At 36.8% G+C, this 23,560-nt stretch overlaps 4 protein-coding genes across 5 annotated transcripts in view; 1 reads left to right on the forward strand and 3 right to left on the reverse strand.

The window, feature by feature from the left end:
* apba2b (amyloid beta (A4) precursor protein-binding, family A, member 2b) overlaps positions 1–7,969 on the reverse strand; it is a 96,425-nt gene extending 88,456 nt beyond the window's left edge. For both annotated transcript variants that reach the window (XM_079839066.1, XM_079839065.1), the window contains exon 1: positions 7,862–7,969. The gene's annotated coding sequence lies outside the window, so the exon portion shown is untranslated. The remainder of the gene's footprint in view (positions 1–7,861) is intronic.
* Positions 7,970–9,460: 1,491 nt separating this feature from the next.
* On the reverse strand, positions 9,461–12,647 carry mcee (methylmalonyl CoA epimerase). Its single transcript, XM_079845611.1, has 3 exons — positions 12,532–12,647; positions 11,977–12,323; positions 9,461–10,007 (listed from the first exon to the last, which is right to left on the reverse strand). The coding sequence occupies exons 1-3, from the start codon at positions 12,572–12,574 to the stop codon at positions 9,855–9,857; spliced, it is 543 nt and encodes a 180-aa protein (XP_079701737.1). The 5' UTR covers positions 12,575–12,647; the 3' UTR covers positions 9,461–9,854.
* A 28-nt stretch (positions 12,648–12,675) lies between these two features.
* mphosph10 (M-phase phosphoprotein 10 (U3 small nucleolar ribonucleoprotein)) lies at positions 12,676–20,633 on the forward strand. The gene is made up of 11 exons (XM_079845599.1): positions 12,676–12,933; positions 13,247–13,913; positions 13,991–14,148; positions 14,248–14,413; positions 17,525–17,666; positions 17,759–17,826; positions 18,013–18,150; positions 18,887–18,997; positions 19,109–19,216; positions 19,374–19,598; positions 19,694–20,633. Exons 1-11 carry the CDS (start codon positions 12,764–12,766, stop codon positions 19,841–19,843), a joined length of 2,103 nt encoding a protein of 700 aa, XP_079701725.1. The 5' UTR covers positions 12,676–12,763; the 3' UTR covers positions 19,844–20,633.
* mtmr10 (myotubularin related protein 10) overlaps positions 20,626–23,560 on the reverse strand; it is a 43,554-nt gene continuing 40,619 nt past the window's right edge. Inside the window, exon 16 of the mRNA XM_079845577.1 lies at positions 20,626–23,463. Within this exon, the coding sequence (XP_079701703.1) occupies positions 22,861–23,463 (603 nt within the window). The 3' untranslated portion in view covers positions 20,626–22,860. The remainder of the gene's footprint in view (positions 23,464–23,560) is intronic.

Below are 23,560 nucleotides of genomic sequence, written 5' to 3' on the forward strand. Positions count from 1 at the left end.
CACTTACTGACAGATACACAAAAGGCAGTAGGAAGGCAGAATGGAGCTCTTCTGGTTTTGGTACACGAATCATTCTGAGACTAAATTCAGGGGGCTGCATTTTCAACACAGCCAATACATGAAAAAACACAAAAGGCATTTCCACCCTCATCTCTGTTCCCTGGAGAGATACAGGTGACTGAAAGTGGTTGTAGCAAATTATACGCAAGAGGGGTCAATCAATACTACAAGAAAGCAGGTATGCGTGTCCCACGAACAGATTATTTTAAAATTATTTTATTAAATGGCCTATAAATATTATAAGAAATATCATGTAGCTAGTTGATAATTTCCATACGGACATTTAAATAAAAACATCCCTACAAGTATTGCTATTCCCAGACCTCTGGTTCTGCTTGGTCTATAAAGCTGTTTGTTTTGAGACTAGATATGTGGAAAACACTACTAGTCTTCGCCAATAATTCTTTAATCTCAACAAATTTTGAAAAAAAAATATATATATATTAAGTGAATGTCAACCAAAGCTACATTTAAGAGGCTAAAGTTCCATTAAATGCTTTACATTACAGACACAAAAAATGTAATATACTGTAAATAAAAATGTGCACGTTATGACTTTGTAATGCTTCTGTACAGTTAAAAATTCAGTACTGTACAAATTATTATTGTAATAAATTAGCCCCCCATCATAACAAAAGTAAATTCATTAGCTACTTTGGCACTGCATGAATGTTATTTTTGGACAGGCTTGAAGTCACGGTGAAACGGAAGTAGCGACAGATCTTTCCTTCGATATTGTGACGTACATTTGAGTGAAACAAACTGAAAAATTAAAATGAAAAAAAAAATGTAGGATGGGCTCTTGGTTCTGAAGCCAAAACTGAATGTCAGCTTGCAGTTGATTGTAAGAAATGTGCAGGGTTTACATGGACTGAATGATTGGAGAAGTCTGTCATTTCATCAGAAGATTATGACATTTTGATGAGGTCAACATTTACAAATAAATTCAAATAAAACATACGCATGAATTGTGCACATTAAGATCTTTAAGATGCATTTTTAAAATAGATACAAGGGAGAACTTTCTTATCATGACGACTTTCAGACAGTGTGTAGCAGAGTCCCATCTCTATATCCACTATAGAGTCCTTGGCCTGAAAAAGTTTGAAAAAGCCTGCATTATTCAAATACAACTGACTTAACAAGAATGACCTTGCTATACTGCTCAAATACAGAGACACAGTGAGGATAAGCAGGTATGAAAAGAATGCCAACGTCAATTCAGTAATATACAGCAAGTGATTCACCATGTGAGTCACCACAAGAAACAAAAAAAACAACAACTTTTCAAACAGCGTATAGAAGAAACCATGTATTGAAGTCAGTGCCTTGACTTACTTAATTACTAGGAGCAATGTGACAGATATTACATCAGATACTGGGGCAGGACACACATATCCAGAGGCATAAAATAATTAGCTTTTCAAAGAACGTACAGACTTAGTAATGAACGAAAAGATCAAGAGCAACATTGTTTCATATTCTTGAGTCAGATAAACTTCAGCCAATGAGTGAAAAAATGGCTGCAGACCTTTCTTACCTCACATTTTAGTGCACAATATTCCGTTCTTATAAAATAAACAAGAGGATGAAAGCACAGAATAGATAAAAGAACCGAATAATGCAATCTCAAGATGGACTGCTTCCCAAAAAGAATGCAAATGGCCATTTACGCACAAGGAGGAAAGATGATAAAGGAGGCAAAAACACAAACACAAAAGAATTCTCAGTTCACACTAGGCTGATAGGAAGCAAAGCAAGCCGCTTTCAATACCGACCGTGCATAACAGATGCTTGAAAGTGCCTTTAAAATATCAGACAAGTCACCATGCCCGGCTATTCGATTATTTCTAAAGTAAACAACATCAATGGAACATCAAAAGAGCAGATGATTCAGTCATATAGTCAGAGTCACTGAGCTACATCAATATTAACCATTCCACAGATTGATGAAAAGACACATAAGCAAAGCATTATAGGGCTTGTGTCTAATAAAGCACCTCTGTTTCATCTCACTGCACTGTGCGGTGTAAAGCTGATAAGAGATGTCATTTATGATGGGGGGAAAAAAACATTCACAGAGGATGAAAGGTATTTCACAATCAGTGTCTTACAAATAGAGATTTTTATGGAAAACATGTTTATTTCGGAATGTCATATTGCAATTCACTTTGTTTATCCAGAGCCCAAACAACTCAATATATACCAAAGCCTTAAGACAGACCCACATGAAAACACAGCTTCTGATCTGTGAACTTAATTAAAGGGCAGGTGAAATGAAGCTAGCGCAAGTTCTGCCAGGGAGACTCAATCGTTACGTCACTAATTATCTTCTCATCTATCCAATCATATCCTTTTCTGTAGCCTAAAAAGGTAGTAATTACTCATGTCTGAGTTCGCAGATACTGTCGACCTTCGTCTTCAGGCAGGATACGCAGATTCCGGACCCTCGGAATGCGAATTACGAACGGGGCCTACGCCAAAGAACTTGATTGCTTGCTGAGCTCCTAAATAAATGTTATTGTTACAGCATTAATTCTCCCGAGTCTTTCTGGTAGAAATGGTGTTTCATGCATAGTGAGCATTTTACACTGTTAAAGACTTGGATTCCCATGCTAAACATGGACAAAGTTTCAACAAAAAAAAGTTGGACGTTTGATGGAGCCAAAAATACTCCTTCCGGTTTCTCATAAGTTTCGGAAAGTTTTTTTCAAGTATGGGCCAAAGTGACATCAACACGGGCGTAATGTCCTTGTACGGGCCGTACGGGCTCTTCGGCGCGCACGCGCGACTAAACTAAAATGCATCGGCTTTGGAAGTCATCGGCTGCGCGCTGCAGTCACAGGACTTCACAAAATCAACAATGTCACCAAAGATGTGTGTTTTTGGTTGTCAGGGCAAGACAACCCTGCACAGCTTCCAAAAGAACACAGCGTTAATGGGACAGTGGATGGAGTTTGTTTTTCCGGAGCAGCAACGGAGTTGTGCAAGTGTTTTTGTTTGTTCCCTGAATTTTGGCGACAATGGTTTATGAACAAGCCCCAGTTCAACTCCGGATTTGTAGCTCGTCTAATGCTGAAAGATGGAGCGGTTCCAGCGATTAAGGTTCACGGTCGTGACTCGTGTGTTGGAAGCAGGCAGTGAGTAAAACTGCTTCAAATGTCTTTGTGTTGTTAGCTATCGACTGGTTCGTTCAAATGCGCTACTATTCCATTGTTTTTCTATGTAAACACGCACTAGTCTGACGTGCAAAACCGTCCTGCTTGCTACTGCTAACATTAAATCGCATACAATAGTCCATAAACCAAATGATGTCCTCATAAACCACGAGTAAACACACACAAATGTTGCAAAACTCGCACATGACAAGCCTCTAAGCAAGTATATAAGTTTCAGTTACAGTACATACCATTGAGACGTTCTGCTGTAGTCGTCGTTGCTGCTTCTCCTGTTCAATTTCAGCCTCTAGATCTGATTCTGGATCATATATGTATGGCTAAATCTGATTGATCTCCATGGTTTATTTAGGATAACGTTTTTTTCCACATTTAAGGATGTCACAGCTTTCAGACGCTCTCAACACAATAGCTGCGCGAGCTCGTGATTCTTTAGGTCCGCCCACACGATACGCCTCCATCCGCTCGTTTTTTTTTTCGGAAAGACTCGGTACAGCGTATCTTTCTTTTATAAATATAATAAAACTAAAGACTTTTCGGGGATATGAAGGATGCAATACTACTCTATAGGCACTCAAGATTGACATGAGATTGACTGAAACTGAGTGTTTCACCCCCCCCCCCCCTTTAAAAACAAATACAAATAATTTTAAAGATACCACATATCACTAAGGCCCGGTTTCACAGAGAGGGCTTAGATTAAGCCAGGATTAGGCCCTAGTTAAATTAGGACATGTAAGTAGGTTCTTCTTCTTTTTTAACGTGCCTTAGAAAAAAACTTTACTGGTGTGCATCCTGAGACAAAACAATGGCACTGACATATTTTAAGATATGCCAGTGCAAGTTGCTTTCAGTTAAAACAGCTCAAACATGCATTTTAGTCTGGGACTAGGCTTAAGCCTTGTCTGTGAAACCAGGACTAAGATCACTAACACCGGTTTAACTGTGTGAGTGAAGCTTTACTTGAAATCACGACCTTCCGCATGGCATTTTTACACCGTTCTGAAGTTAAAGCCATCGGCATACTCCCATTACCCATTCTTAATGTATGCTACTCTAGGGATACCAGCATGCTCCAAATTTGTGCACCACGCTAAGGGCACTACAGCACTGGCAAGAATTTTAATATTATTTCTGTAGGTCCTAGAAAGCATGTTTTAAAGCTCAATAAAAACCACATTGTCATTGGTTGGCAGTCAAACAAACATAAGTATTTATTTTATTAAAAATGTATATTCATCATACATTTTTTTACTTTCAATATCCTACCATTCAAAAGTTTGAGGTCAGTAAGATGTTTTAAGGTAATTCATTAATTTAACAAGGATGCATTAAATTGATCAAAAGTGACAGTAAATGACCTTTGTCTATTTCATGTCTATTTCAAAGAGTTAAAAAATACACAACCGCACAAAAAAACTTTTTCAACATTGATTATCATAAATGTTTCTTGAGCACCAAATCAGCACACTAGAGTGATTCCTAAAGGATCTGTGACACTGAAGACTGGAGTAATGATGCTGAAAATTCAGCTTTGCATCACAGGAACAAATTATATGTTTAAACATATTAACATAGAAAACAGTGTTTAGAAACTGGAATGCATGTAAATATCCTTTCTGGGATTTTTCTGTGAATACGACTGGCTGACTGAACATTGTATCACTTGTATGTATAGTGAGCAATAGATTTTAAATTGAGCTGAGCGAGAACATGCCTCTCTGACCCTTGTCCTCTTCTTACCGGGCACATTGCCAGAGGTTAACACACACACACACACACACACACACTCAAAAAGGCAACAGGATCACATATATCAGAGCAAGTGCTAAACTAGACAGCAGCTTTGGGCCAAAACTGCTAACACCTACATTAGTAACACCATAAAAAAGCCTTGCCCACACCCTTGCCATCTCACCACTACTGCACAACTGTATTTTTTCATTCAAAATAGTTTATATCCCTAGTATGCAATCAGAAGATAATTGTAGCAAAACATTCAGTATATCCCACAAAATTTCATGATATTTTCATGTGATTCATTTGAAAAGACACGCAATATTCACTTCTGTAATATTATCGATTTGATTGAATTGACACTATCGGACGAGAACAAAATTTGAATGGAACTGAGCTAAATGACGACACCATGATTTTCTGAAGAGCTACTAAATAACTCAATTTACAAATTTTGCAACATTGACACTTATTGAACTGAATCAATACTGAACAGACACGAGTCGAACAACGACACCTTTGTCTTCTGTACATTCTAAAAAAAAATTGTGCTATATAACACTAAAAGTGGTTCTTTGGATCGTAATCATAGGGGAACCACTTAAAGTGCTGTATAGCACCATATCTTGGTGCTTCAGTGGTTCTTCAGCGGTTCTTTGGGATGACTGAGGTGCTATATAGCACCGCTACCATATACAGAACCTGTTAAGATATGGCGCTATATAGCACCAAAAGTGGTTCCCCTATGATTACGAGCCAAGAACCACTTTTAGTGCCATATAACACCATTTTTTTAGAGTGTAGAGCTGTTTATAGTTGTATTGAACTAATTTCATGAATTATAAACTTTACACTTAACTAACTTGAGCTGAATAGAGACACTATTGTCTTCTGTAGAGCTGATTAACATCATTTGAATTTGTCTCATGTTTGATGTAGTTTGCATCATTGATTGTTATTTTCCTGTTTATTAATGTGAAACCGCTTTGAAACAACCAGTATTGTAATAAAGGGGACGATTAACAAAGCTGCTATTATAACAGAAAAATCACCCAACCCTCACCTGGGGTTTTGTCTCTATCCAATTCTCACAAGAGATCAATCTATAAATGTCGTATTAATGTATAAATATCAATTCAGCATGTTCCTGCAAACAGTGTTTGTCCTTCAATATAGAACCGTAACTATAAGGGATCTGAAAGGAGGGGCGGGGCAGAGTGTGTATGTGTGTGTGTGTGTGTGCGAGTGTAAGAGCAGGTTGCCTGGACAAGAAAGCAGCAGGAGACTGTTGTGGAGACGGAACCACCAACTGGGATCACACTCAGGAATTATGCACCTTCATAAGCACTCAAACTCCCTCTCTCACACTCATTCTGACTCCCTCTCTTCCCTACCACTCCTAATCGGTCTCTCTGCCCCTCTATTATGGTTCATTTCAGAGTCCCAAAAGACATTTCCGCCACTTTGAACTATACGCACAAAGATGAGCAGCGTAATCATTCATTTTCATAGTATGTTGCTTTGCTCTCGATAATGAAAAAGTGTAAAAAGTTTATACATTACATATCATAGAACATACACATTATTCTCTAATCCTAATGGTTTTATTGATTTGTTCAGGGGAGTGGACCAGCTATTGTTCTCTGGACAAAATCCTCATCTTTTACAGCAGCAGCAGCAACATGATGCTTGATTTTCAGCTTGAGGCTTGAATTTAATGCTTGATTTAATATGATCATGATAAGCTCTGCAAATCAGCCAGAACTGAAGGACAGGATATCACTATGTTTATATTCCACAATTAGAATCTCCCCCTATAATCATGTTTTTATGTGTCAGTTGCTAAAGGAAGATTTAGACTATGAATGTAAAATTCATTTATTAATCAGACTTCACTGGCTACCGACCAAGCACGTCTGCTTCTAATTGTAAACAACAAAAAATCTGAATGACAATGATATCTCTCAACTACCCATATAAGATGACATTTCCATGAACATCAAGATTTACATAAGGGCCGCATAAAGAAAAACAAATCTTGGGTGACCCTTTCTTTTCCGTTTTTCACTACTCTAAATCACTTGTTTTACTATTAACTATTCATTATAGTAATTTAACATTTATTATTTCAAAATATTATATATATATATATATATATATATATATATATATATATATATATATATATATATATATATATATATATATATATATATATATTGTTTTAATATGAATTATAGTAAACTGCTTAAACATTAAAAAAATATTTTGTCAACTACCCATAGATACAATAGATAGATAGATAGATAGATAGATAGATAGATAGATAGATAGATAGATAGATAGATAGATAGATAGATAGATAGATAGATAGATAGATAGATAGATAGATAGATAGATAGATAGATTTTTTTTGGAAGATTTGAAGCTAATAATATTAAACTTAACTGTGACTAGTCATATTACAGTGCTACATAGGCTATTTGTCACCAAACTTTTCGAAGGACTTGCCACTTTTTCGTTATAACATTTTCAGCCGTTTTAATGATGGTCCTTAATGAGAAAATGAATAGTTACAGCAAAGAAGCTCTCGGATGAAAAGGAGTTGGATACAAAAATAACATAAAAAACAAACAAACAAACTGACGGCCCTTTCATATCCATCTCCTTTAATGTAACAACGATTTTAATTTTTGAAAGACGGCTGAGAAAGAGGACTTTAAAAGAACGACTATTATCATGTACGTGATTGTGGCAGCGGGTTTGATGTTGCACCGAGAGGATGAAATCCTGCCGTATCCTTCACGAGCGCATCACTTCATTCCGCATCACCACGCTACAGTAAACATTCAGATGAGGCGAAAAGATAACATAGGAAACCAGCCTACCTGCATAACCTTTGGTGCTGTGGTGTTCATATATAGAAGTCCTGTGTTTTCAGAGGTAGAGAGAGTGTGAACCGCAGCGACACCGCATCCCGGAGACTGAGGAGAACAGAAGCCTGAAGAGCAGACGCAAAGAACAGCAGGGGGCGCTCCACTGCAGCGCCGGGCTAAATCACCACAAACCCCACCCGAGAGAGAGAAAGAGCGATTGTAGCTTTCATTGTGAGGGATTCGTCTTAAAATGATGCTGTCATTTTAATTTATTAAATTAAAATTTTATTTATTACGTCTTTATCAGCTGAGCAATCGAACAAATGTGCCTTATTCTTTAACCTTCTTGCTAAGAATTGTCCTTTCTGATATGTTATCATCAATCAGTAATTAGCCTCCATATAAATGTTTACAAAAACACCGTCCTTGATGACTTGTCATTTACACAAAGCCACTTCTTGTTTTAAGGGATAATTTCGCTCAAATGATGTATCATTGTATGATGAGATTATTTATATGACATTAACGTTACATAAGAGAGATACGCTTTCATGAAGCACATAATCTTCCTGATGTTGTTGGATGTACATGTTAGCCTGTTAGATCATAATGCAAATGAGAACACATTAGCTAATGCCTTAAATGTAGCTGTAAGTGAATAAATAACAATAAAAAAAATGAAATCGATACTACATTAGCTCAGAAAATATGAGATACTTAATTGCCAAATCTTGTGGTGTTCTGAGCCAGGCAACATTAGAGAGCCTTTCTCAAGGCAATAAACAGCTTCCAATGCTCCAGATAAAACTGGACATGTGGTTTCGTTTGAATAGGTGCAATTAGGATGAGCTGCCTTTGGGACACTGAAAACAACAATTACTATGCAGCTACTCTTGCGTCATGATTAATCCAGGCAGATGTTTTCACATTATGACTTCTACAAAATGACAAGCAAATGCAAGCTTCTACATACTATTATTAGGACGCTATATATGATAATATCCCTTGCTCCAAGATATTCTCTCCCCTAAAAACATTTAACCTATCACATTCTTTGATGATTTCATGCTTATTTTCTTCATGTTTGATTCAGAGCAATATTTGTGCTACCTGATTAAAGATGTTGCTTATAGTTTTTTGCACTACTGTGCATAAAAACAAACATGTCACAATCTAGTGTGTGCAAAATGTAGACATTCAAAAGGTCTGTGAAAGGCTGAGTGTGAATTTCTGCTCCTTTTCAGACTGCCAAATAAATTGAAGTGTCAAAAACAGCTTAAAGCAGCAAAAAAGAGACCCTTTTTATTCTAACAATGCTAAAGCAGGAACCTTCAAAAAGGACTTTAGAGAGCACAAATTGAGAAACCACAAGCCCACAAACTAATTTCGCTCCACTAGTTACCTCTAATAAAAGAAAAGGCAAATTTAAGGCATAAGAACAAAAACAACTTTCTATTTGGTGGCGGGTTGACTACAGTGGAGAGATGGATATGAGCCAACTTGTCTCTCAAATACATGGTTGTCAGCCAAAAAAAGAAAGCTTCAATCTGTCTATTCCATTGAGAGCCAGATGAGAAGCTTATGAGGATTTCAATTCACAGTTCATAAACATAGCAAAACTTATCTTTTATTATAGTATTTAAAACATGCGTTTAATTGAGTTTGTTTCAGCTTCTATTGTTGTAATAATAGTGTTAATTTATTGTTTTAAATGTGCTATCACTTTAAAAAACTAGTGCTCCCCATAAATATAAATACAAATACAAGAGAAACATATTTTTTGAATGTGTGAGTTTGTAAAGGGCCAAAGGATAATTTCAAACTAACTTAAATTAATCATTTATTCAAGTCATTAAAGAAAATCATTACTTAAGAAAAAAAATAAGGCGTAACCATGAATATCAAACACACCATAACCTTGCAATGATCAAATATCTTAAGTGTCAAAACTGAACAGTCTAGTCAAAGTCACCATTTTCAAGATAAAAAATGTCATGTGTAAAATCTAGGCTTGCTCAATCTCCACAAGAACCCCATCACAGTCTTTAGGGTGGAGGAACATCACAGGTTTGCCATGAGCTCCTATCCGTGGCTCTGGGGAGAGCAGTCTGATTTTCTTTTCCTTCAAATCAACTATTGCTGCATTGATATCATCCACCTGCAATCAAATGGGCAACAAATAAATGATGGATAAGTTCAACATTTATGATAGTTCCTGACTGTATTCTGTCCACTAATAAACTGATTACTCTTTGATAGTCTGAAGACACCTACAATAAGATTGTACAAAAAAGTAGTTTCTGAATTATCATCATCTTCATCATCCCATCTAATGTTACTTTTATATAGGAAAATAAATACAAGTAAAAAGTAAAATTGAATATCATATTCTATCTTTAAAAAAAAGTATGTATGGTGTATATAATGTAGGTGTATTTTTAGTCCATTTAATTTAGTCCATTTAAAAAAAATAAAAAAATGTTTTATATATATATATATATATATATAATTATTTAAAAAACAAAATAATATGATTAAAAACTAATAATATTGAGATTGTATGTGACTTTTGGTATACATGACTATGTGATTTGATTTTGTTTTGTATGCGTGTCATAACTTTTGTGCCCATCAATACACTATGGTGAGAGAAGGCAAAAGACAAATTTGATTAATAAAAAGTTTTTAATAGCCCAGTTGTTCTCAACCTCATCTTAGTTAAAATGCTAAAACAAACAAACACACACACAATAAAATATGTATTTTTAGTCCATTTAAGTGAAAATAACTAAACTAAACTAAAATAACTGATCTATTGTGTATATATATATATATATATATATATATATATATATATATATATATATATATATATATATATATATATATATATATATATATATATATTTTTTTTTTTTTTTATATTGTGATTGAATGTGTCTTTTGTTATACATGATTTCTATGTGATCTTATTTTGTTTTATGTGACTGTTATTTGACTTTTATGTCCATCTATAAATGTGTAAATATTGTATATTGTAAATATTGTGAGAGAAGCCAAACACACGCACACATGTCTGATTTACTATCTTTGTGGGGACTCTTCATAGACACAATGGGTTTTATACTGTACAAACTGTATATTATATGCTCTTACACTAACCCTATTCATCACATTAAACTTTAAATACACAATTATTTCACTGTATTAGTGAGGGCATTGCATAGTCTTCCATTGATTTTTATATCAGGTTAATTATATTTTCAATGGCCTAAACGGTCAACCCCATCCCTAAACATAACCCTCAAAGAAACAGGTGCAAAACACTAGATTTAAATAAAAACATGTTTTTGGCCGATTTATAAGCCTTTTTTAACTAGCGAGGACCAGTAAAATATCCTCACTAGGCAGTTGTCATAACATTTCACTATACAAGTATAGCCAAATCTGTCTAGACACACCCACACACACACACACACACACACACACACACACACACACACACACACACACACGCACACACACACACACACACAAATCATACTCCCCCTCCCCTCAATAACTATTATCTGGTAACACTTTACAATAAGGTTCATTAGTTACCATTAGTTAACATGAACTAATAATTAACTGCATTTATTGTACAATTTATTCATCATTGTTAATGTTAATTTCAACATTTACTAATGCATTATTAAAATATTGTTAACATCAGTTAATGCACTGTGAACTAACATGAACAAACCATGAACAGCTGGATTTTTATGAACTAACATTAACAAAGATGATCAAATGCTGAACAGAGTTGTTGTTCATGGTTAATTCATGTTAACTAATGCATTAACTAATGTTAACTTATACAACCTTATTGTAAAGTGTTACCTATTATCTTTCTTGAAATACATATAGAATCCAAATCTTAAAGAATAACAAAACACTTTTTTTTTTTCAAATATCATAAATCAATAACAAGAGCAAGCAGAATTGTCATAATTACAGCAGAAATAGGCTACCAGAGGAAATATCTTAGCCAGAATTGGGGACCTTTACTTATGGTGTTGCTATGTTTTTAGTCAAAAAGGGTGACTGCCACTGATCTAACCTAACTAACCTAATCTAATGTTTACCTCAATACAGATATGATGCATCCCTCCAGATTTGTTCTTCTGCAGGAATCCTGCAATGGGGCTTTTTTCTCCCAAGGGGTGTAGAAGCTCTAATTTGGTGTTTCCCAGTTCCACAAACACAGTGTACACGCCATGTTCAGGGAGAGGCACAGTGGCGCTCACCTGAGCCCCCAGGACATCCCGGTACAACGCTGTGGCTTTCTCTAGGTCTGGTACTGCGATAGCCACGTGATTCAATCTGCCTAACTTCCATAATGACTGAGGGACACCTTGACTGGCGGGTACTGTCAGAGACAATGCCCTCACTGAGGGCAAACTGTGCCGTGCACACCTCGAGAGACCTGTAACTGCAAGTGAAATGAGATTGCGATATTGATGCATTAAATATAATTAATACAAAAGTAGTTTATGATGGATTTTATTCACGACAGTTCTCCAAAAGTAAGATACAGACAACTGAGACTTATGCAGTTATAATAAAACAGCTGTAAATGTTGCAAACATTCAAACGAATTACATAGGACGCTAAAACAAAATCAGTTTGCTACTACTTACCTGCAACCTTCAGTAAAGAGGAAGCCATCGTCTTTGCGGTCATTGAAAACAAACAAAACTTTATTTAAACAGCTCGAAGCAAGCGTTTAGGTACGTGTCCTGGTAATAGACGCATGCTTTACCCATATAAATATTTTCATAATATTTAAATGTTAAAATCATGATTACGCTATACTAAAAGCAGTAAAGTATCCAAAATTAAGAAAGATTGGAGTTATATGGAACACTTTATATGGAACGCAATACAGTGCCTAGTGTTTCCGGGGGTTGTATTTACCAAGCGTACGCACGCACAGAGCCGACCCATGTGAGTGCTGAGATGGCGAACGGGGATGGCAGCACGCTGGAAAGCTGTTTACAGTTATTAAACAGCAACACAGCTCACCCGGAGCTATTTCTCAGGTAAGATTCATGTTGAAGGATGTAATTATTTTGTTGAATGGCTTGTTCATTCGATTTAGAACGTTTTCTAACGTCAAACGAGCCGAAACGGTACCGGGCCACCCATGTGCAAAATCCTCACGTTGTGGTTGCGAGTTCAATATATGTTTTGTGAAATTGTTTTTGTTCATGTCATTTTTCTGTGGTAGTTTTATTTTTAGACTCTAGTTATAAGTATGTAATAAAGTCATGTTATTACGGTAATATAAAACTGCAGATGAGTGATGGAAAGAATGATTGACATTTCTCTTTTATGCTCTTAATCTTTATTCAGTGTCCAGGATGCTCTGGCAACAGACTTCACATCACTTACCAAGACTCTTTATGATCTGCATAAAGCCTACGAGCCTGCAGACTGCAAAGGCAGTCCACTGGAGCAGCTGGCCATCGAAAACTTTGATGAGGAGCAAATCTGGCAGGAGCTGGAGCTTCAGAACACTGCATTACTGACACGGTTTGAGGAGGCAGTTGAGCAAGCTGTCGCAGATGACACGATAATATTTTTTGAAGATGCGGAGGAAGAAGAGGAGGAGGATGGGGAAATAGATAATGGTTTGCAGGAAGAGAGTGAGGGTGAAGATGATGATAAAGTTGAGGATGAAGAGGAGAAAACTGAGCAGAGGCTGAAGCCTTCTGCAAGCAATGAGGAAGATGACTTCTCTGGCGAGGACTCAGATTTGGACTTTGATGTAGATAAATTTGAGAAACAAACCAAACAGAGACAATCCACTACCAATAAATCAAAGTCTAAAGGGACTCCATCAGAAGTGGATGACCGGTTTTTCAAACTGTCCGAAATGGAAGCATTTCTGGATAACATGGATAAAAGAGAGGGAAAGGAGAGCGTAGATGAGGACATAGACTACTTTCAGAATGTGCCATCTGATGAAGAGGAGGAACTAAGCTTTGATAAACCAGTTGCATTGAAAAAACAGAAAAAGGTAACGGTATAACATTGTTTTTTGAACATAAATTTAAAGTGACGTAATGAAACTCACAATGTCTCTTTATTTTACAGAAGAAAAGCTCCAGAGATATGACGTACAAAGATTTCTTTGCTCCAGTGGATGGAGAGCCTGAACAGACAGATCCGAATGAAGAGAATGAACCAGAATCTAATGATGATTATGAGGAGGATGAAGAGGATATGGATGAGGAGGATTTTGATATGGAGGAGTAAGTCATGACTCCTGTCGTCTTTGTTGTGAGTTAACAGAATATAGTGTTACAGCATTTTCTTTCAGAGATCTAATGCTTTCCCTCCTCTTCATTTAGGGATGACATGGGTGGTAAAGCAAGAGATGCTTTACGTAAGGTGACCTTTGACCTTCCTGGTGAGAGTGAGAGTGAGGGGGAGGATGTGGAAGACATTCTGGGTGGAAAAGCAAAAAATGTGCCTAAACCTGAGTTGAAGTCATCCTTTGAAAAGCGTCAGGAAAAGGTTTGTCTTTTGTATGAAATCTTTATTTAAAATGATTCCCCCCATTTTTCCAGTAGTCCTCAAACTATGGGTTTGCTAGTGTTATTTTAGTACACTGTGTCCAGCAGAGTTTTGCTTCAACACACCTGCCTGGAAGTGTCTAGTATGCCTAGTAAGGCCTTGATTAGCTGATTCAGTTGTGTTTAATATGGTGTTGGAGCTTAACTTTGCAGGACATTGGCCCTCTAGGAGCAGGATTGGACACCCATGTTTTAGTATTATTTTTAGGGGTGTCACGATTCTCCAAATCCTCGATTCGATTAAATTTTAGATTCTAAGGTCACGGTTCGATCTCGATTTTTACATTTTTTTTTTTTTAAGCACAGGTTGCTGCCATTTTTAGACTAGACTTTTATGCAATATAATATCTGACCTTTGTTCGCAATGTACCACACTGCATTGTCAAATTTATTTTAGTTAACATTTATTAACAACAATGTAACAACTTGTATCTTCAGTGTTCAGTCAATTGAAAACTTGAGCAAAATAACCTGCCATCTAGTTTCTCTTTTGTAAGTGCAGTCTTCTTCACAGATGACATTCAAGTTCACAACAAAACAAGCAAAAACAATAAAACTTCTCTGAACAATTAAGTGTCTTAACTAGGGGTGCACCGATCCGATATTAGGATCGGATATCGGCCGCGATACTGACAAAATAGCTGGATCGGGGATCGGAAAAATGAACAGATCCACAAGCCGATCCAGGTGTTTTTTTCCGTCGCAGCAGAACCTACGTCATTCGTCAGCTTCACGTGTGTCGCATGCTAGAAGGGAGCGAGCCAGAGAGTCGGCTGTGTGGAGGAGATATTTCACGCTTGCCACGCCAACTAGTTCGTCGCTGTTTCGAGGGTATTACTGCAAAGTCAGGGTCTTTCCTGCATTGACATTTTTTTGACGGCCAAAGCCTAATTTGATGAGTTATTGTGATTTACGAGTGATGTAGAACAGATGCTGCGCTTGTGACTGAGTGACAGAGAGACCGATCTGAGAGCTCCTCCCCCGCGCGCGCTCTCTGGGTCTTCAAAATAATCAGTGTTCGCTCTCATATTTCACATATTAATCCAAATCAAAAGCTCGGAAGACCGAAACCATGTTGCACGTGACACATTCGGACAATTTTGTCCTTGAATTATCACTGGGTGTGAATTGCGCTCAAAAAACATTGACTCTTCTCTGACCAGCTGACATAAAGCATACTTTCAATAAGCGGGAGACAAATTATATCCAGTTATGAAGTGTTTTCTGTGTGTTGACATCTTTCGCGATGTTCTAACAGACGGGATTCGCACACAACGCGTCTGCTAATGTCCGATTCGTGACCTAATGACTCCTTTGAACCGAATCATTTTAACGACTGGCCAGAAAACTGATCCGTCCAACACTGAACTCATGAACTCAGTTTATTAATTTACTCAGAACGCAACTGAAATGAGAACACAAGTGTGCTTACCCATTTTAGCAAGAGTGGGTAGTAAGAATTATTTTTAATTATCAACAGTATTTCATCTTATTTCTGTTGACAATGTGTAGTAAAATAAATAGGCCTAGCCTACAATCATTTAATCTGGAGTGAGGTGAAACCAGAACAAAGTTGTTATTAGCTAGCTGAACATTTTTATTAAATTGCATATGGTAGAAAATTAGACTATTTGTTAATTTGTAATGCTACTTTTTAATATTGATATGATTATATACCAAAACAATTATCTGTAGTGTAAAAAATGTTTGGTAACTGTCAGATTACTATTGTATGTTTGACCAATACACTGTTTTTTGTTTCCACTGCTACATTTTATTTATTTAAAGAAGTTAGATTACATTCTATTTTAGATTTGAATGCACAATTGTTTTTTAAATAAATAAGAATTCAACACCTTACATACATCTGTTATTTTGTCTTAGTTATGTTTAGTTAGTAAAGTCTGGTGCCTTTAGTCTCTTCAAGGAAGGTATAAGGTGGAAGATATACAGTTTATTATTAATTCAACAATATATCGGATCGGTATCGGGTATCGACAGATACACAAAGCCCAGGCATCGGTATCGGGACTGAAAAAGTCGGATCGGTGCACCCCTAGTCTTAACAAACTATTTCCGAACAGTTGAACATATACCACACTGATAACTACTTTTTATCCCCTGAGAATGATGACTGTATTTTTTCATTCTTTCATGTTCTTCCTAAAGACGGATATGTTGTTTAGAGCTGCTCTTTGAGTTGTCAAACACTTTTTTTATAATAGAACAAGACAAGACAACTGTAACAATTTTCTTAAAGAAGAATATGGAAAGAGAACTGCTAAACTATTGCTAGAATACTGTAGTCAAGGCAACTAAATGTGCGGTGATCAGACCTTCAATAACTTTCTCCTTTACATTACTGTAGATGGAGAGAATCACCGTAGCTGCGAGATGCGTTCTACTTGGGATTTCGTAGTGTGGTTCTAGCGCGCAAATTAAATGCCTAAAACCGGAGTTTTCCACCACCGAATAAGGTTGCATGTCTGCGGCTATGAATACTCGCAACGCGCGCGTAATTGCTTTTGCACGCGAGCGTTGTCAACATAACTCACTGGAAATCCATAATACTTCCACACCGTCGACTTCAGTGAAAGAGGACGGGGTTCAAGTTCTGTCGATGGGTCGCCTGCATCTGCCATCTTTTGAGTGGCTGTAGCTGAGGTTGACTCGCAGCACTTTAACACAATTGTTTTTTTCTGCTTGGCTGGCAAGCAACAGGACGTGACATGGGGGCGTGGCAGCATCGATTCCATTTTTTAATTCAAAGTTCGAGATTGTGACTTAATTTCGGTCGATTTCGATTTAAAATCGAAATCGTGACACCCTTAATTATTTTAATATTATTTCTATTAATATTTTTACTTAGCTTTTAATTTTATATTTTTAGTTTTCTATTTAGTTTTTCTGTAATTCTGTTTATATTATTTAGGTTTAATTTTTATTTATTTCTATTTAGTAAGTTAAACTTATTTCAGTTAGTTGCTAAGGCAACATTTCATAAATAAAATTGTCGACAATAATAACCCTGATTTGATATGAATTTAAACAGATGAAAAAACAGATTGAAGAGCTGGAGAATGCTGCATTGTCAGAGAAGCCATGGCAGCTGTCGGGAGAGGTCAGTGCTCAGACTCGACCGGAGAACAGCATGCTGGAAGAGGATGTGGCGTTTGACCAGGCCTCTAGGATGGGTGAGCGTTTCATGCTGATCTCCATAGCAATAGGCTTAATGCCTTGATAAACGTTATAGATTTGTTCATTACTTTGTGTTTCTCCTTCGCAGCTCCTGCAATCACAGAGGAAACTACCTTACAGCTTGAGGATATCATTAAACAGAGAATTAAAGATCAGGTTTGTTTAGACTTCGATGTTTATGTTGAGGGTCTTATTTTTGGAAAGCGAGCAAAGTCAATCTATAAATCCAATGACTAATTTTCTGCTTGTTTCATGAATATGACGTGCGCCATGTGTGTGTCACACACAGTATCTGAGTAAAGGGTTGCTGAGCTGTTTGTGTTGGATTTGTTTGCGTCTCAGGTGTGGGATGATGTGGTAAGGAAAGAGAAGCCCAAAGAGGAGGCGTTTGAATATAAGAAGAGACTCACTCTGGACCACGAGAAGAGCAAACTGAGTCTGGCTGAGGTTTATGAGCAGGAGTATATCAAACAGACACAGGTGGGTCCTGTCCACTGTCTTTTTCATTTCATGTCCTGCCCATACTTGTGTATGGTTACAAAAACATTTGAGGTTATAACTGAAATTGTGTTTTGAGCTGTGACGTCAGCTGAATTTTCTGCATCATTACTCCAGTCTTCAGTGTCACATGATCCTTCAGAAATCATTCTAATATGCTGATTTGCTGCTCAAGAAACATTTCTTATCAAATTTTAAAAACAGTTGTGCTGCTTAAAGGGATAGTTCACCCAAAACTGAAAATTACCCCTTGATTTACTCACCCTCAAGCCATCCTAGGTGTATATGACATTTGGCTTTCAGACGAATACAGTCAGTTATATTAAAAAAATATCCTGGCTCTTCCAAGCTTTTATAATGGCAGTGAAAGGCAGCCCAAAAAAGTGTCCATCCATTATATATTATTATATATTCGTCTGAAAGAAGAAAGTCATATACCCCTAGGATGGCTTGAGGGTGAGTAAATCATGGGCTAATTTGAATTTTTGGGTGAACTATCCCTTTAATATTGACTAAAATGTAATTATTCTTTTTCTGGGTTCTTTGAACTTGAAGCATTTATTTGACATATAAATCTTTTGTAACATTATACATGGCTTTACTATCACTTTTGATCAAATTAATAAATCCTTGCTGAATAGAAATATTAATTTCTTGAAAAAAAATTGTACAATAAAAACTAACCTCAAACTTTCGGTATGTAATTGATTGGCCTCAGGACAAGAAAGAAGAGGAAGAGAACCCAGCGCATGTAGAAATCCAGAAACTCATGGACACCCTTTTCCTCAAACTGGATGCTCTATCAAACTTCCACTTCACACCAAAACCAGTGAGTAAAATATTCTTTGTGGCTCAAGCCAGCTATAGTCTATTCCTGAATGTGTGAAATGTTCGAATGAGTCATTCTTCATTAAAGAAGTGTTGTTCTTTCTCTGTTTAGCATGTTCCTGAGGTAAAAGTGGTTTCCAACTTGCCTTCTATTACTATGGAGGAAGTGGCTCCAGTCAATGCCAGTGATGCCACACTGCTGGCTCCAGAGGAGATTAAGGTTTGTGCGGTCTGCTCACATCACTTCCCGTTTATCAGAAAACTTCACTTTTAAGTGTTCAAGAAAGTTTGCTTTGTAGTATTTGTGTGAAACATTTACACAAGTCAGATCTCAGAATCTCCATGAGATGTCAACACATTTCATTTCCTTATCTCAGGAGAAGAATAAGGCAGGAGACATACTCGGAGACACCGAGAAAACCACTACAGATAAGAAACGAGAGAGACGAAAGAAGAAGAAACTGAAGCGTCTGAAGATTCAGGAGCAGGAAAAGAGACAGAAACTCAAAGAGGTGATGAAAGGCAACAAAAAGAAGAGTAAAGCTGAGGTTGAAAAGACTCTCAAGAAACTTACTAAAGGAGGAAATGCAAAAATACTCACGGTCAGTAACTCAAGTCTAATGTAATATTAATATATGCAATTATATTATTGTGGTTTCATGTGTATTTTTTTCTCTTTTCCTGTATTTTCCAACAGAATGATGGCATGGATAAGGCCCTGCGTTCCTCTCAAGCTTTCTTTACCCAACTACAAGACCAAGTCAAGAGCCAAATCAAGGGCTCAAAGGACCCGACGGCAAAGAAGAAGAAACAAAAAGAGATTTCTGTGAACAAGCTGAAGTTGTAATGTTATAACCTGTCAAAAGCAATATGTACAGTTATTTGTTGTATGAGAAATCTAATTGACTTTATATCCTGTCATTTTTATTCAAATACAGATTTCTTTTTCCTGTATATTTTTGTCTTGGAGCTTTTTTGGACTATATTTTGAAATTCTCTCACCATTAACTCTTAAAATGTACTGCAAATATTGTTTGCTCTTAAAATCGAAAAAGGAGTACTATATTAATAGATCACTCATTAAAATCATCAATATATACTGTCAAATATCATACTGTCAAATATCAAATTGCATATCATTTTTGGCCATTTTTCATGGATGTATAAAAGTTCCCATTAATCACACATTTGACATGTTCTACATCGTTTTAAAACCAAAAAGACTAAAGTATGATTGTGCTATATTTCTTTTATATACATTTGACTTTTGACATTTTGATAATGCAGACTTTTTGTGGCCACTCTTTTAATAAATGCATAATCCAATGGGGGAAAACTTTATTCATTGATATTTTATGATTCACTTAAGAATTTACTAATAGCGTCTTCTAAATAAATACATGTATATACTCATGTTCATATAGTAATGGCACTAAGTGGTCAGAAGAGGGCAGAACTATTGAGTGAAGTGCTCTGTAATGTTTTCGGTTACAGCTATTTTAACCTGACCTCATGTCCTGAGGGCGTAAACAAAAGAAATGTGAAGACTTTTGCTGATTTTTAAACTCTTAAAACTATCAAAAGGTATTTAATGTGCTGAAGAACAAACAAACAAAAAAGGCAGATTTTAAGTCAAATGTATTGATTCTTTTTATTTGCATGAAAATCTGAAGAGCCAAATTTTGCATATTGCCTCAAAACAAGGCTCCCCTGAGTTCACAAACAAAAGCTAAAATTCTCTCCACATAGACAAAACTGTCCAACCACTGATATCTGAACAACTTCCATACAAAGCTTTGGAATTAGTCAACGTTGTTCCACTTACACACTGCTGCGTTTTAAAGCATTTTTTTAATATCCAGAGAAAAAAAATGAACAGGTACACAGCAATTCAGGGCCCACAACAAGGCACAGAGGACTTGTACAATATCCTGTTTCAGTTTCTTTGCATAACTGAATAAATATCAGTGCTGTTTGACAAATCAAACTGTGCCATTAAAGCAAACAGTTTTCATACTCTTGACAGCATTAGTGGTAAACTACACACATAATGTGCATTACTTTAGACTAGTTAAAGGGTATTGGGGAAAAGTACCAGTTCTAGCAAAAAAATAAAAAGGAATATAAATTTAAACTTTTTACAAAAAAAAAGCGTCACCAACTAAATTTAAAAGAAAAATCTAAAATTAAAGAGGCTACATATCAAACCAATACCAACGTTACTGTTGCACTGATACACATATGCAAACATTCACAGGTGCATTAGCACAACTTTTTCAAATTATAATGTCTGACACTCAGATGCTGTTTAAGACACTGACTGCATGACTATGTGTCAAATCAACCAGCTGATTGGCTCGAGCAGCTGTCAGTCACTTTTAAACAGCCATGGTGTGCTTCAGAAAGCGCAGGGTCTGACAGACCGGGATCCAGCCAGCCTGACAGACACCCATATTGTGCACAGTTATTGCCTGCTATTGGGGTTTATGCTGATAAACCCTGTCATTTCCTAGATCAAGTTTCACAATTTTGGTTATTGACTTTAATAAAGCTAACTACGGTTAGACCTTACCAGAAGGTTTCAAGAAAATCTTCAACTATTTTAAGATTAAAAGATAATATATGCACATTTTATGCCATAGATTAAAGTTATAGTTCTATGATAACACTTTATAATAAGGTTTAATTCGTTAGCATCAATCGAACCAGCATTTATTAATCTTGGTTAATGTTAATTCTACATATACTGTACTAACAGTATTTTTAAAGTATAAATTAACATTCACTAACATATGAATACATACCAAACAATAGTTTGGGGTCAGATTTGTTTTTTGTTAGAAATGTATACTTCAGAAATCATATATAAGAATGATTTCTAAAGGATTACGTGACACTGAAGACTGGAGTAATGGCTGCTGAATCACAGGAATAAATCATATTTTAAAATACATTAAAATAGAAAACAGTTATTTTAAATCATGTAATCATATTTTATAGTATTTTTGATCAAATACGCAACCCCAAACTTTTGTATGCGTGTTCATATGAACCTTTAATATGTGCTATACAAATCATTTCTTGTTAGTTCACGAAAGCTAATGCGCATTAACTAATGTTAACAAATCGAACCTTAAAGGGTTAGTTCACCCAAAAATTTTAATTAGCCCATGATTTACTCACCCTCAAGCCATCCTAGGTGTATATGAGATTCTTCTTCCAGACGAATAAAATCAGATTTTTATTTTTGCTCCACACGACTCCTGGAAGGCGATCTGGTGGAAGCTAGATCATTTACTTTATACAGTTTTAAATATTTTTCTTACATAAGAAGCCGTGTGGAGCAGTTATATGATGGATAGATGCACTTTATGGACTTCAAAAACGAAGAAACAATGCACTTCCATTATAAAGCCATTTGTCTGAAAGAAGAAAGTCATACACACCAAGGATGACTTGAAGGTGAGTGAATCATGGGCTAATTAAAATTTTAGGGTGAACTAACCCTTTAATATAAAGTGTTACAAGTTCTACGTCCTTTCCAATTAATGCCACAAGCTCCACACAAAAATCCACCAAGTATTTTAAGTTTAACACAAGGAGAAGAGTCCATACAGGCAGTGTAGAACAGATCCAAACAATCCTAAGTCAGAAAGATGTGCGATTGGAGCTTTATATTTAACCATGTGCAAAAAAACCCTCACCGACTGACAACTCTCAAAAGACTGAATAAAAATGTCCGGGTAACTGTTGGTACCACAAGCCTGCACATTCAAAATGAGAACTAAATACAAGTGAGAAGATCTTCAAGCCTTAGATCTTTATGTTTGCCTGACCTCACAGTCCTATCCCAGCAGTCTGCCCTCAAATCGTCTCATTAGCCAGTGTCTCCGTAGAGAGCCAGATCTTGGCTCCATTGAGGAACTTGCTAAGAGGAGTCCCCAGGATGCCGGGGCGGCACAGGTTACCCATAGGAGAGAAGGGGAACGAGGAGCTGAGGTACTCTGGAGGAGCAGGGGACTGGTGAGGAGTCGAAGTCGCCTTAAAGTACATTTTGCTGTGCTCTGTGTGTGGATTGTTGGGAATATAGCCTGCTCCTTTGTACTGCCTCAACTGGTTCTGGAGCATTTCAATCTCATCTGTGAGCAATGAGAGCTTGTGGAAGGCGGTGATGGGGCCACCCTGTGGGATCTGTGCCTCTGGAACCCAGCGGAGGAAGTAGAGCTTCCAGATAGAGAGATGAGATGGGAGGAGCTGGGGTAGTAGCAGGCCCTGCAGGTCAGCAGGATGAGAGAACCAGTCCCGAATGAAGCGCTCCGATGGGGTTTCCTGCTGCTCCCGCACCTGAGACAAATCAGAACGGAGGCGCAGCATGAGGGAGTTCCGGCGTGTCAGGGTGTCGGTTGGTCCAAGCGATCCATTTCGCAGGGCGGAGGGCAGACCCCGCAACGTGGAACTGTAGTTTTTCTGAGGGAGAAGCAAAAAATATGTTAGAATTTATTTCGCCTTTTAAAAGATTTGTGTTCTATATCAGTTTAAAGAGATAAAGTCATCAGCACATTGG

Source organism: Gobio gobio (genome assembly GCF_949357685.1).
Source record: "Gobio gobio genome assembly, chromosome: 2".
NCBI classification, from domain to species: Eukaryota; Metazoa; Chordata; class Actinopteri; order Cypriniformes; family Gobionidae; genus Gobio; species Gobio gobio.

Excerpts from the sequence above, each read along its gene's own strand:
- mphosph10 (XM_079845599.1), top strand. The coding sequence starts at position 12,764 with ATGGAACGCAATACAGTGCCTAGTGTTTCCGGGGGTTGTATTTACCAA. Across the intron at positions 14,414-17,524 it reads TTGAAAAGCGTCAGGAAAAG|ATGAAAAAACAGATTGAAGA; the intron begins GTTTGTCTTTTG and ends GAATTTAAACAG. Across the intron at positions 19,217-19,373 it reads TGGCTCCAGAGGAGATTAAG|GAGAAGAATAAGGCAGGAGA; the intron begins GTTTGTGCGGTC and ends TCCTTATCTCAG.
- mcee (XM_079845611.1), bottom strand. The coding sequence starts at position 12,574 with ATGACCGCAAAGACGATGGCTTCCTCTTTACTGAAGGTTGCAG. Across the intron at positions 12,324-12,531 it reads CTCTTTACTGAAGGTTGCAG|TTACAGGTCTCTCGAGGTGT; the intron begins GTAAGTAGTAGC and ends TTTCACTTGCAG. Across the intron at positions 10,008-11,976 it reads TGCATCATATCTGTATTGAG|GTGGATGATATCAATGCAGC; the intron begins GTAAACATTAGA and ends ATTTGATTGCAG.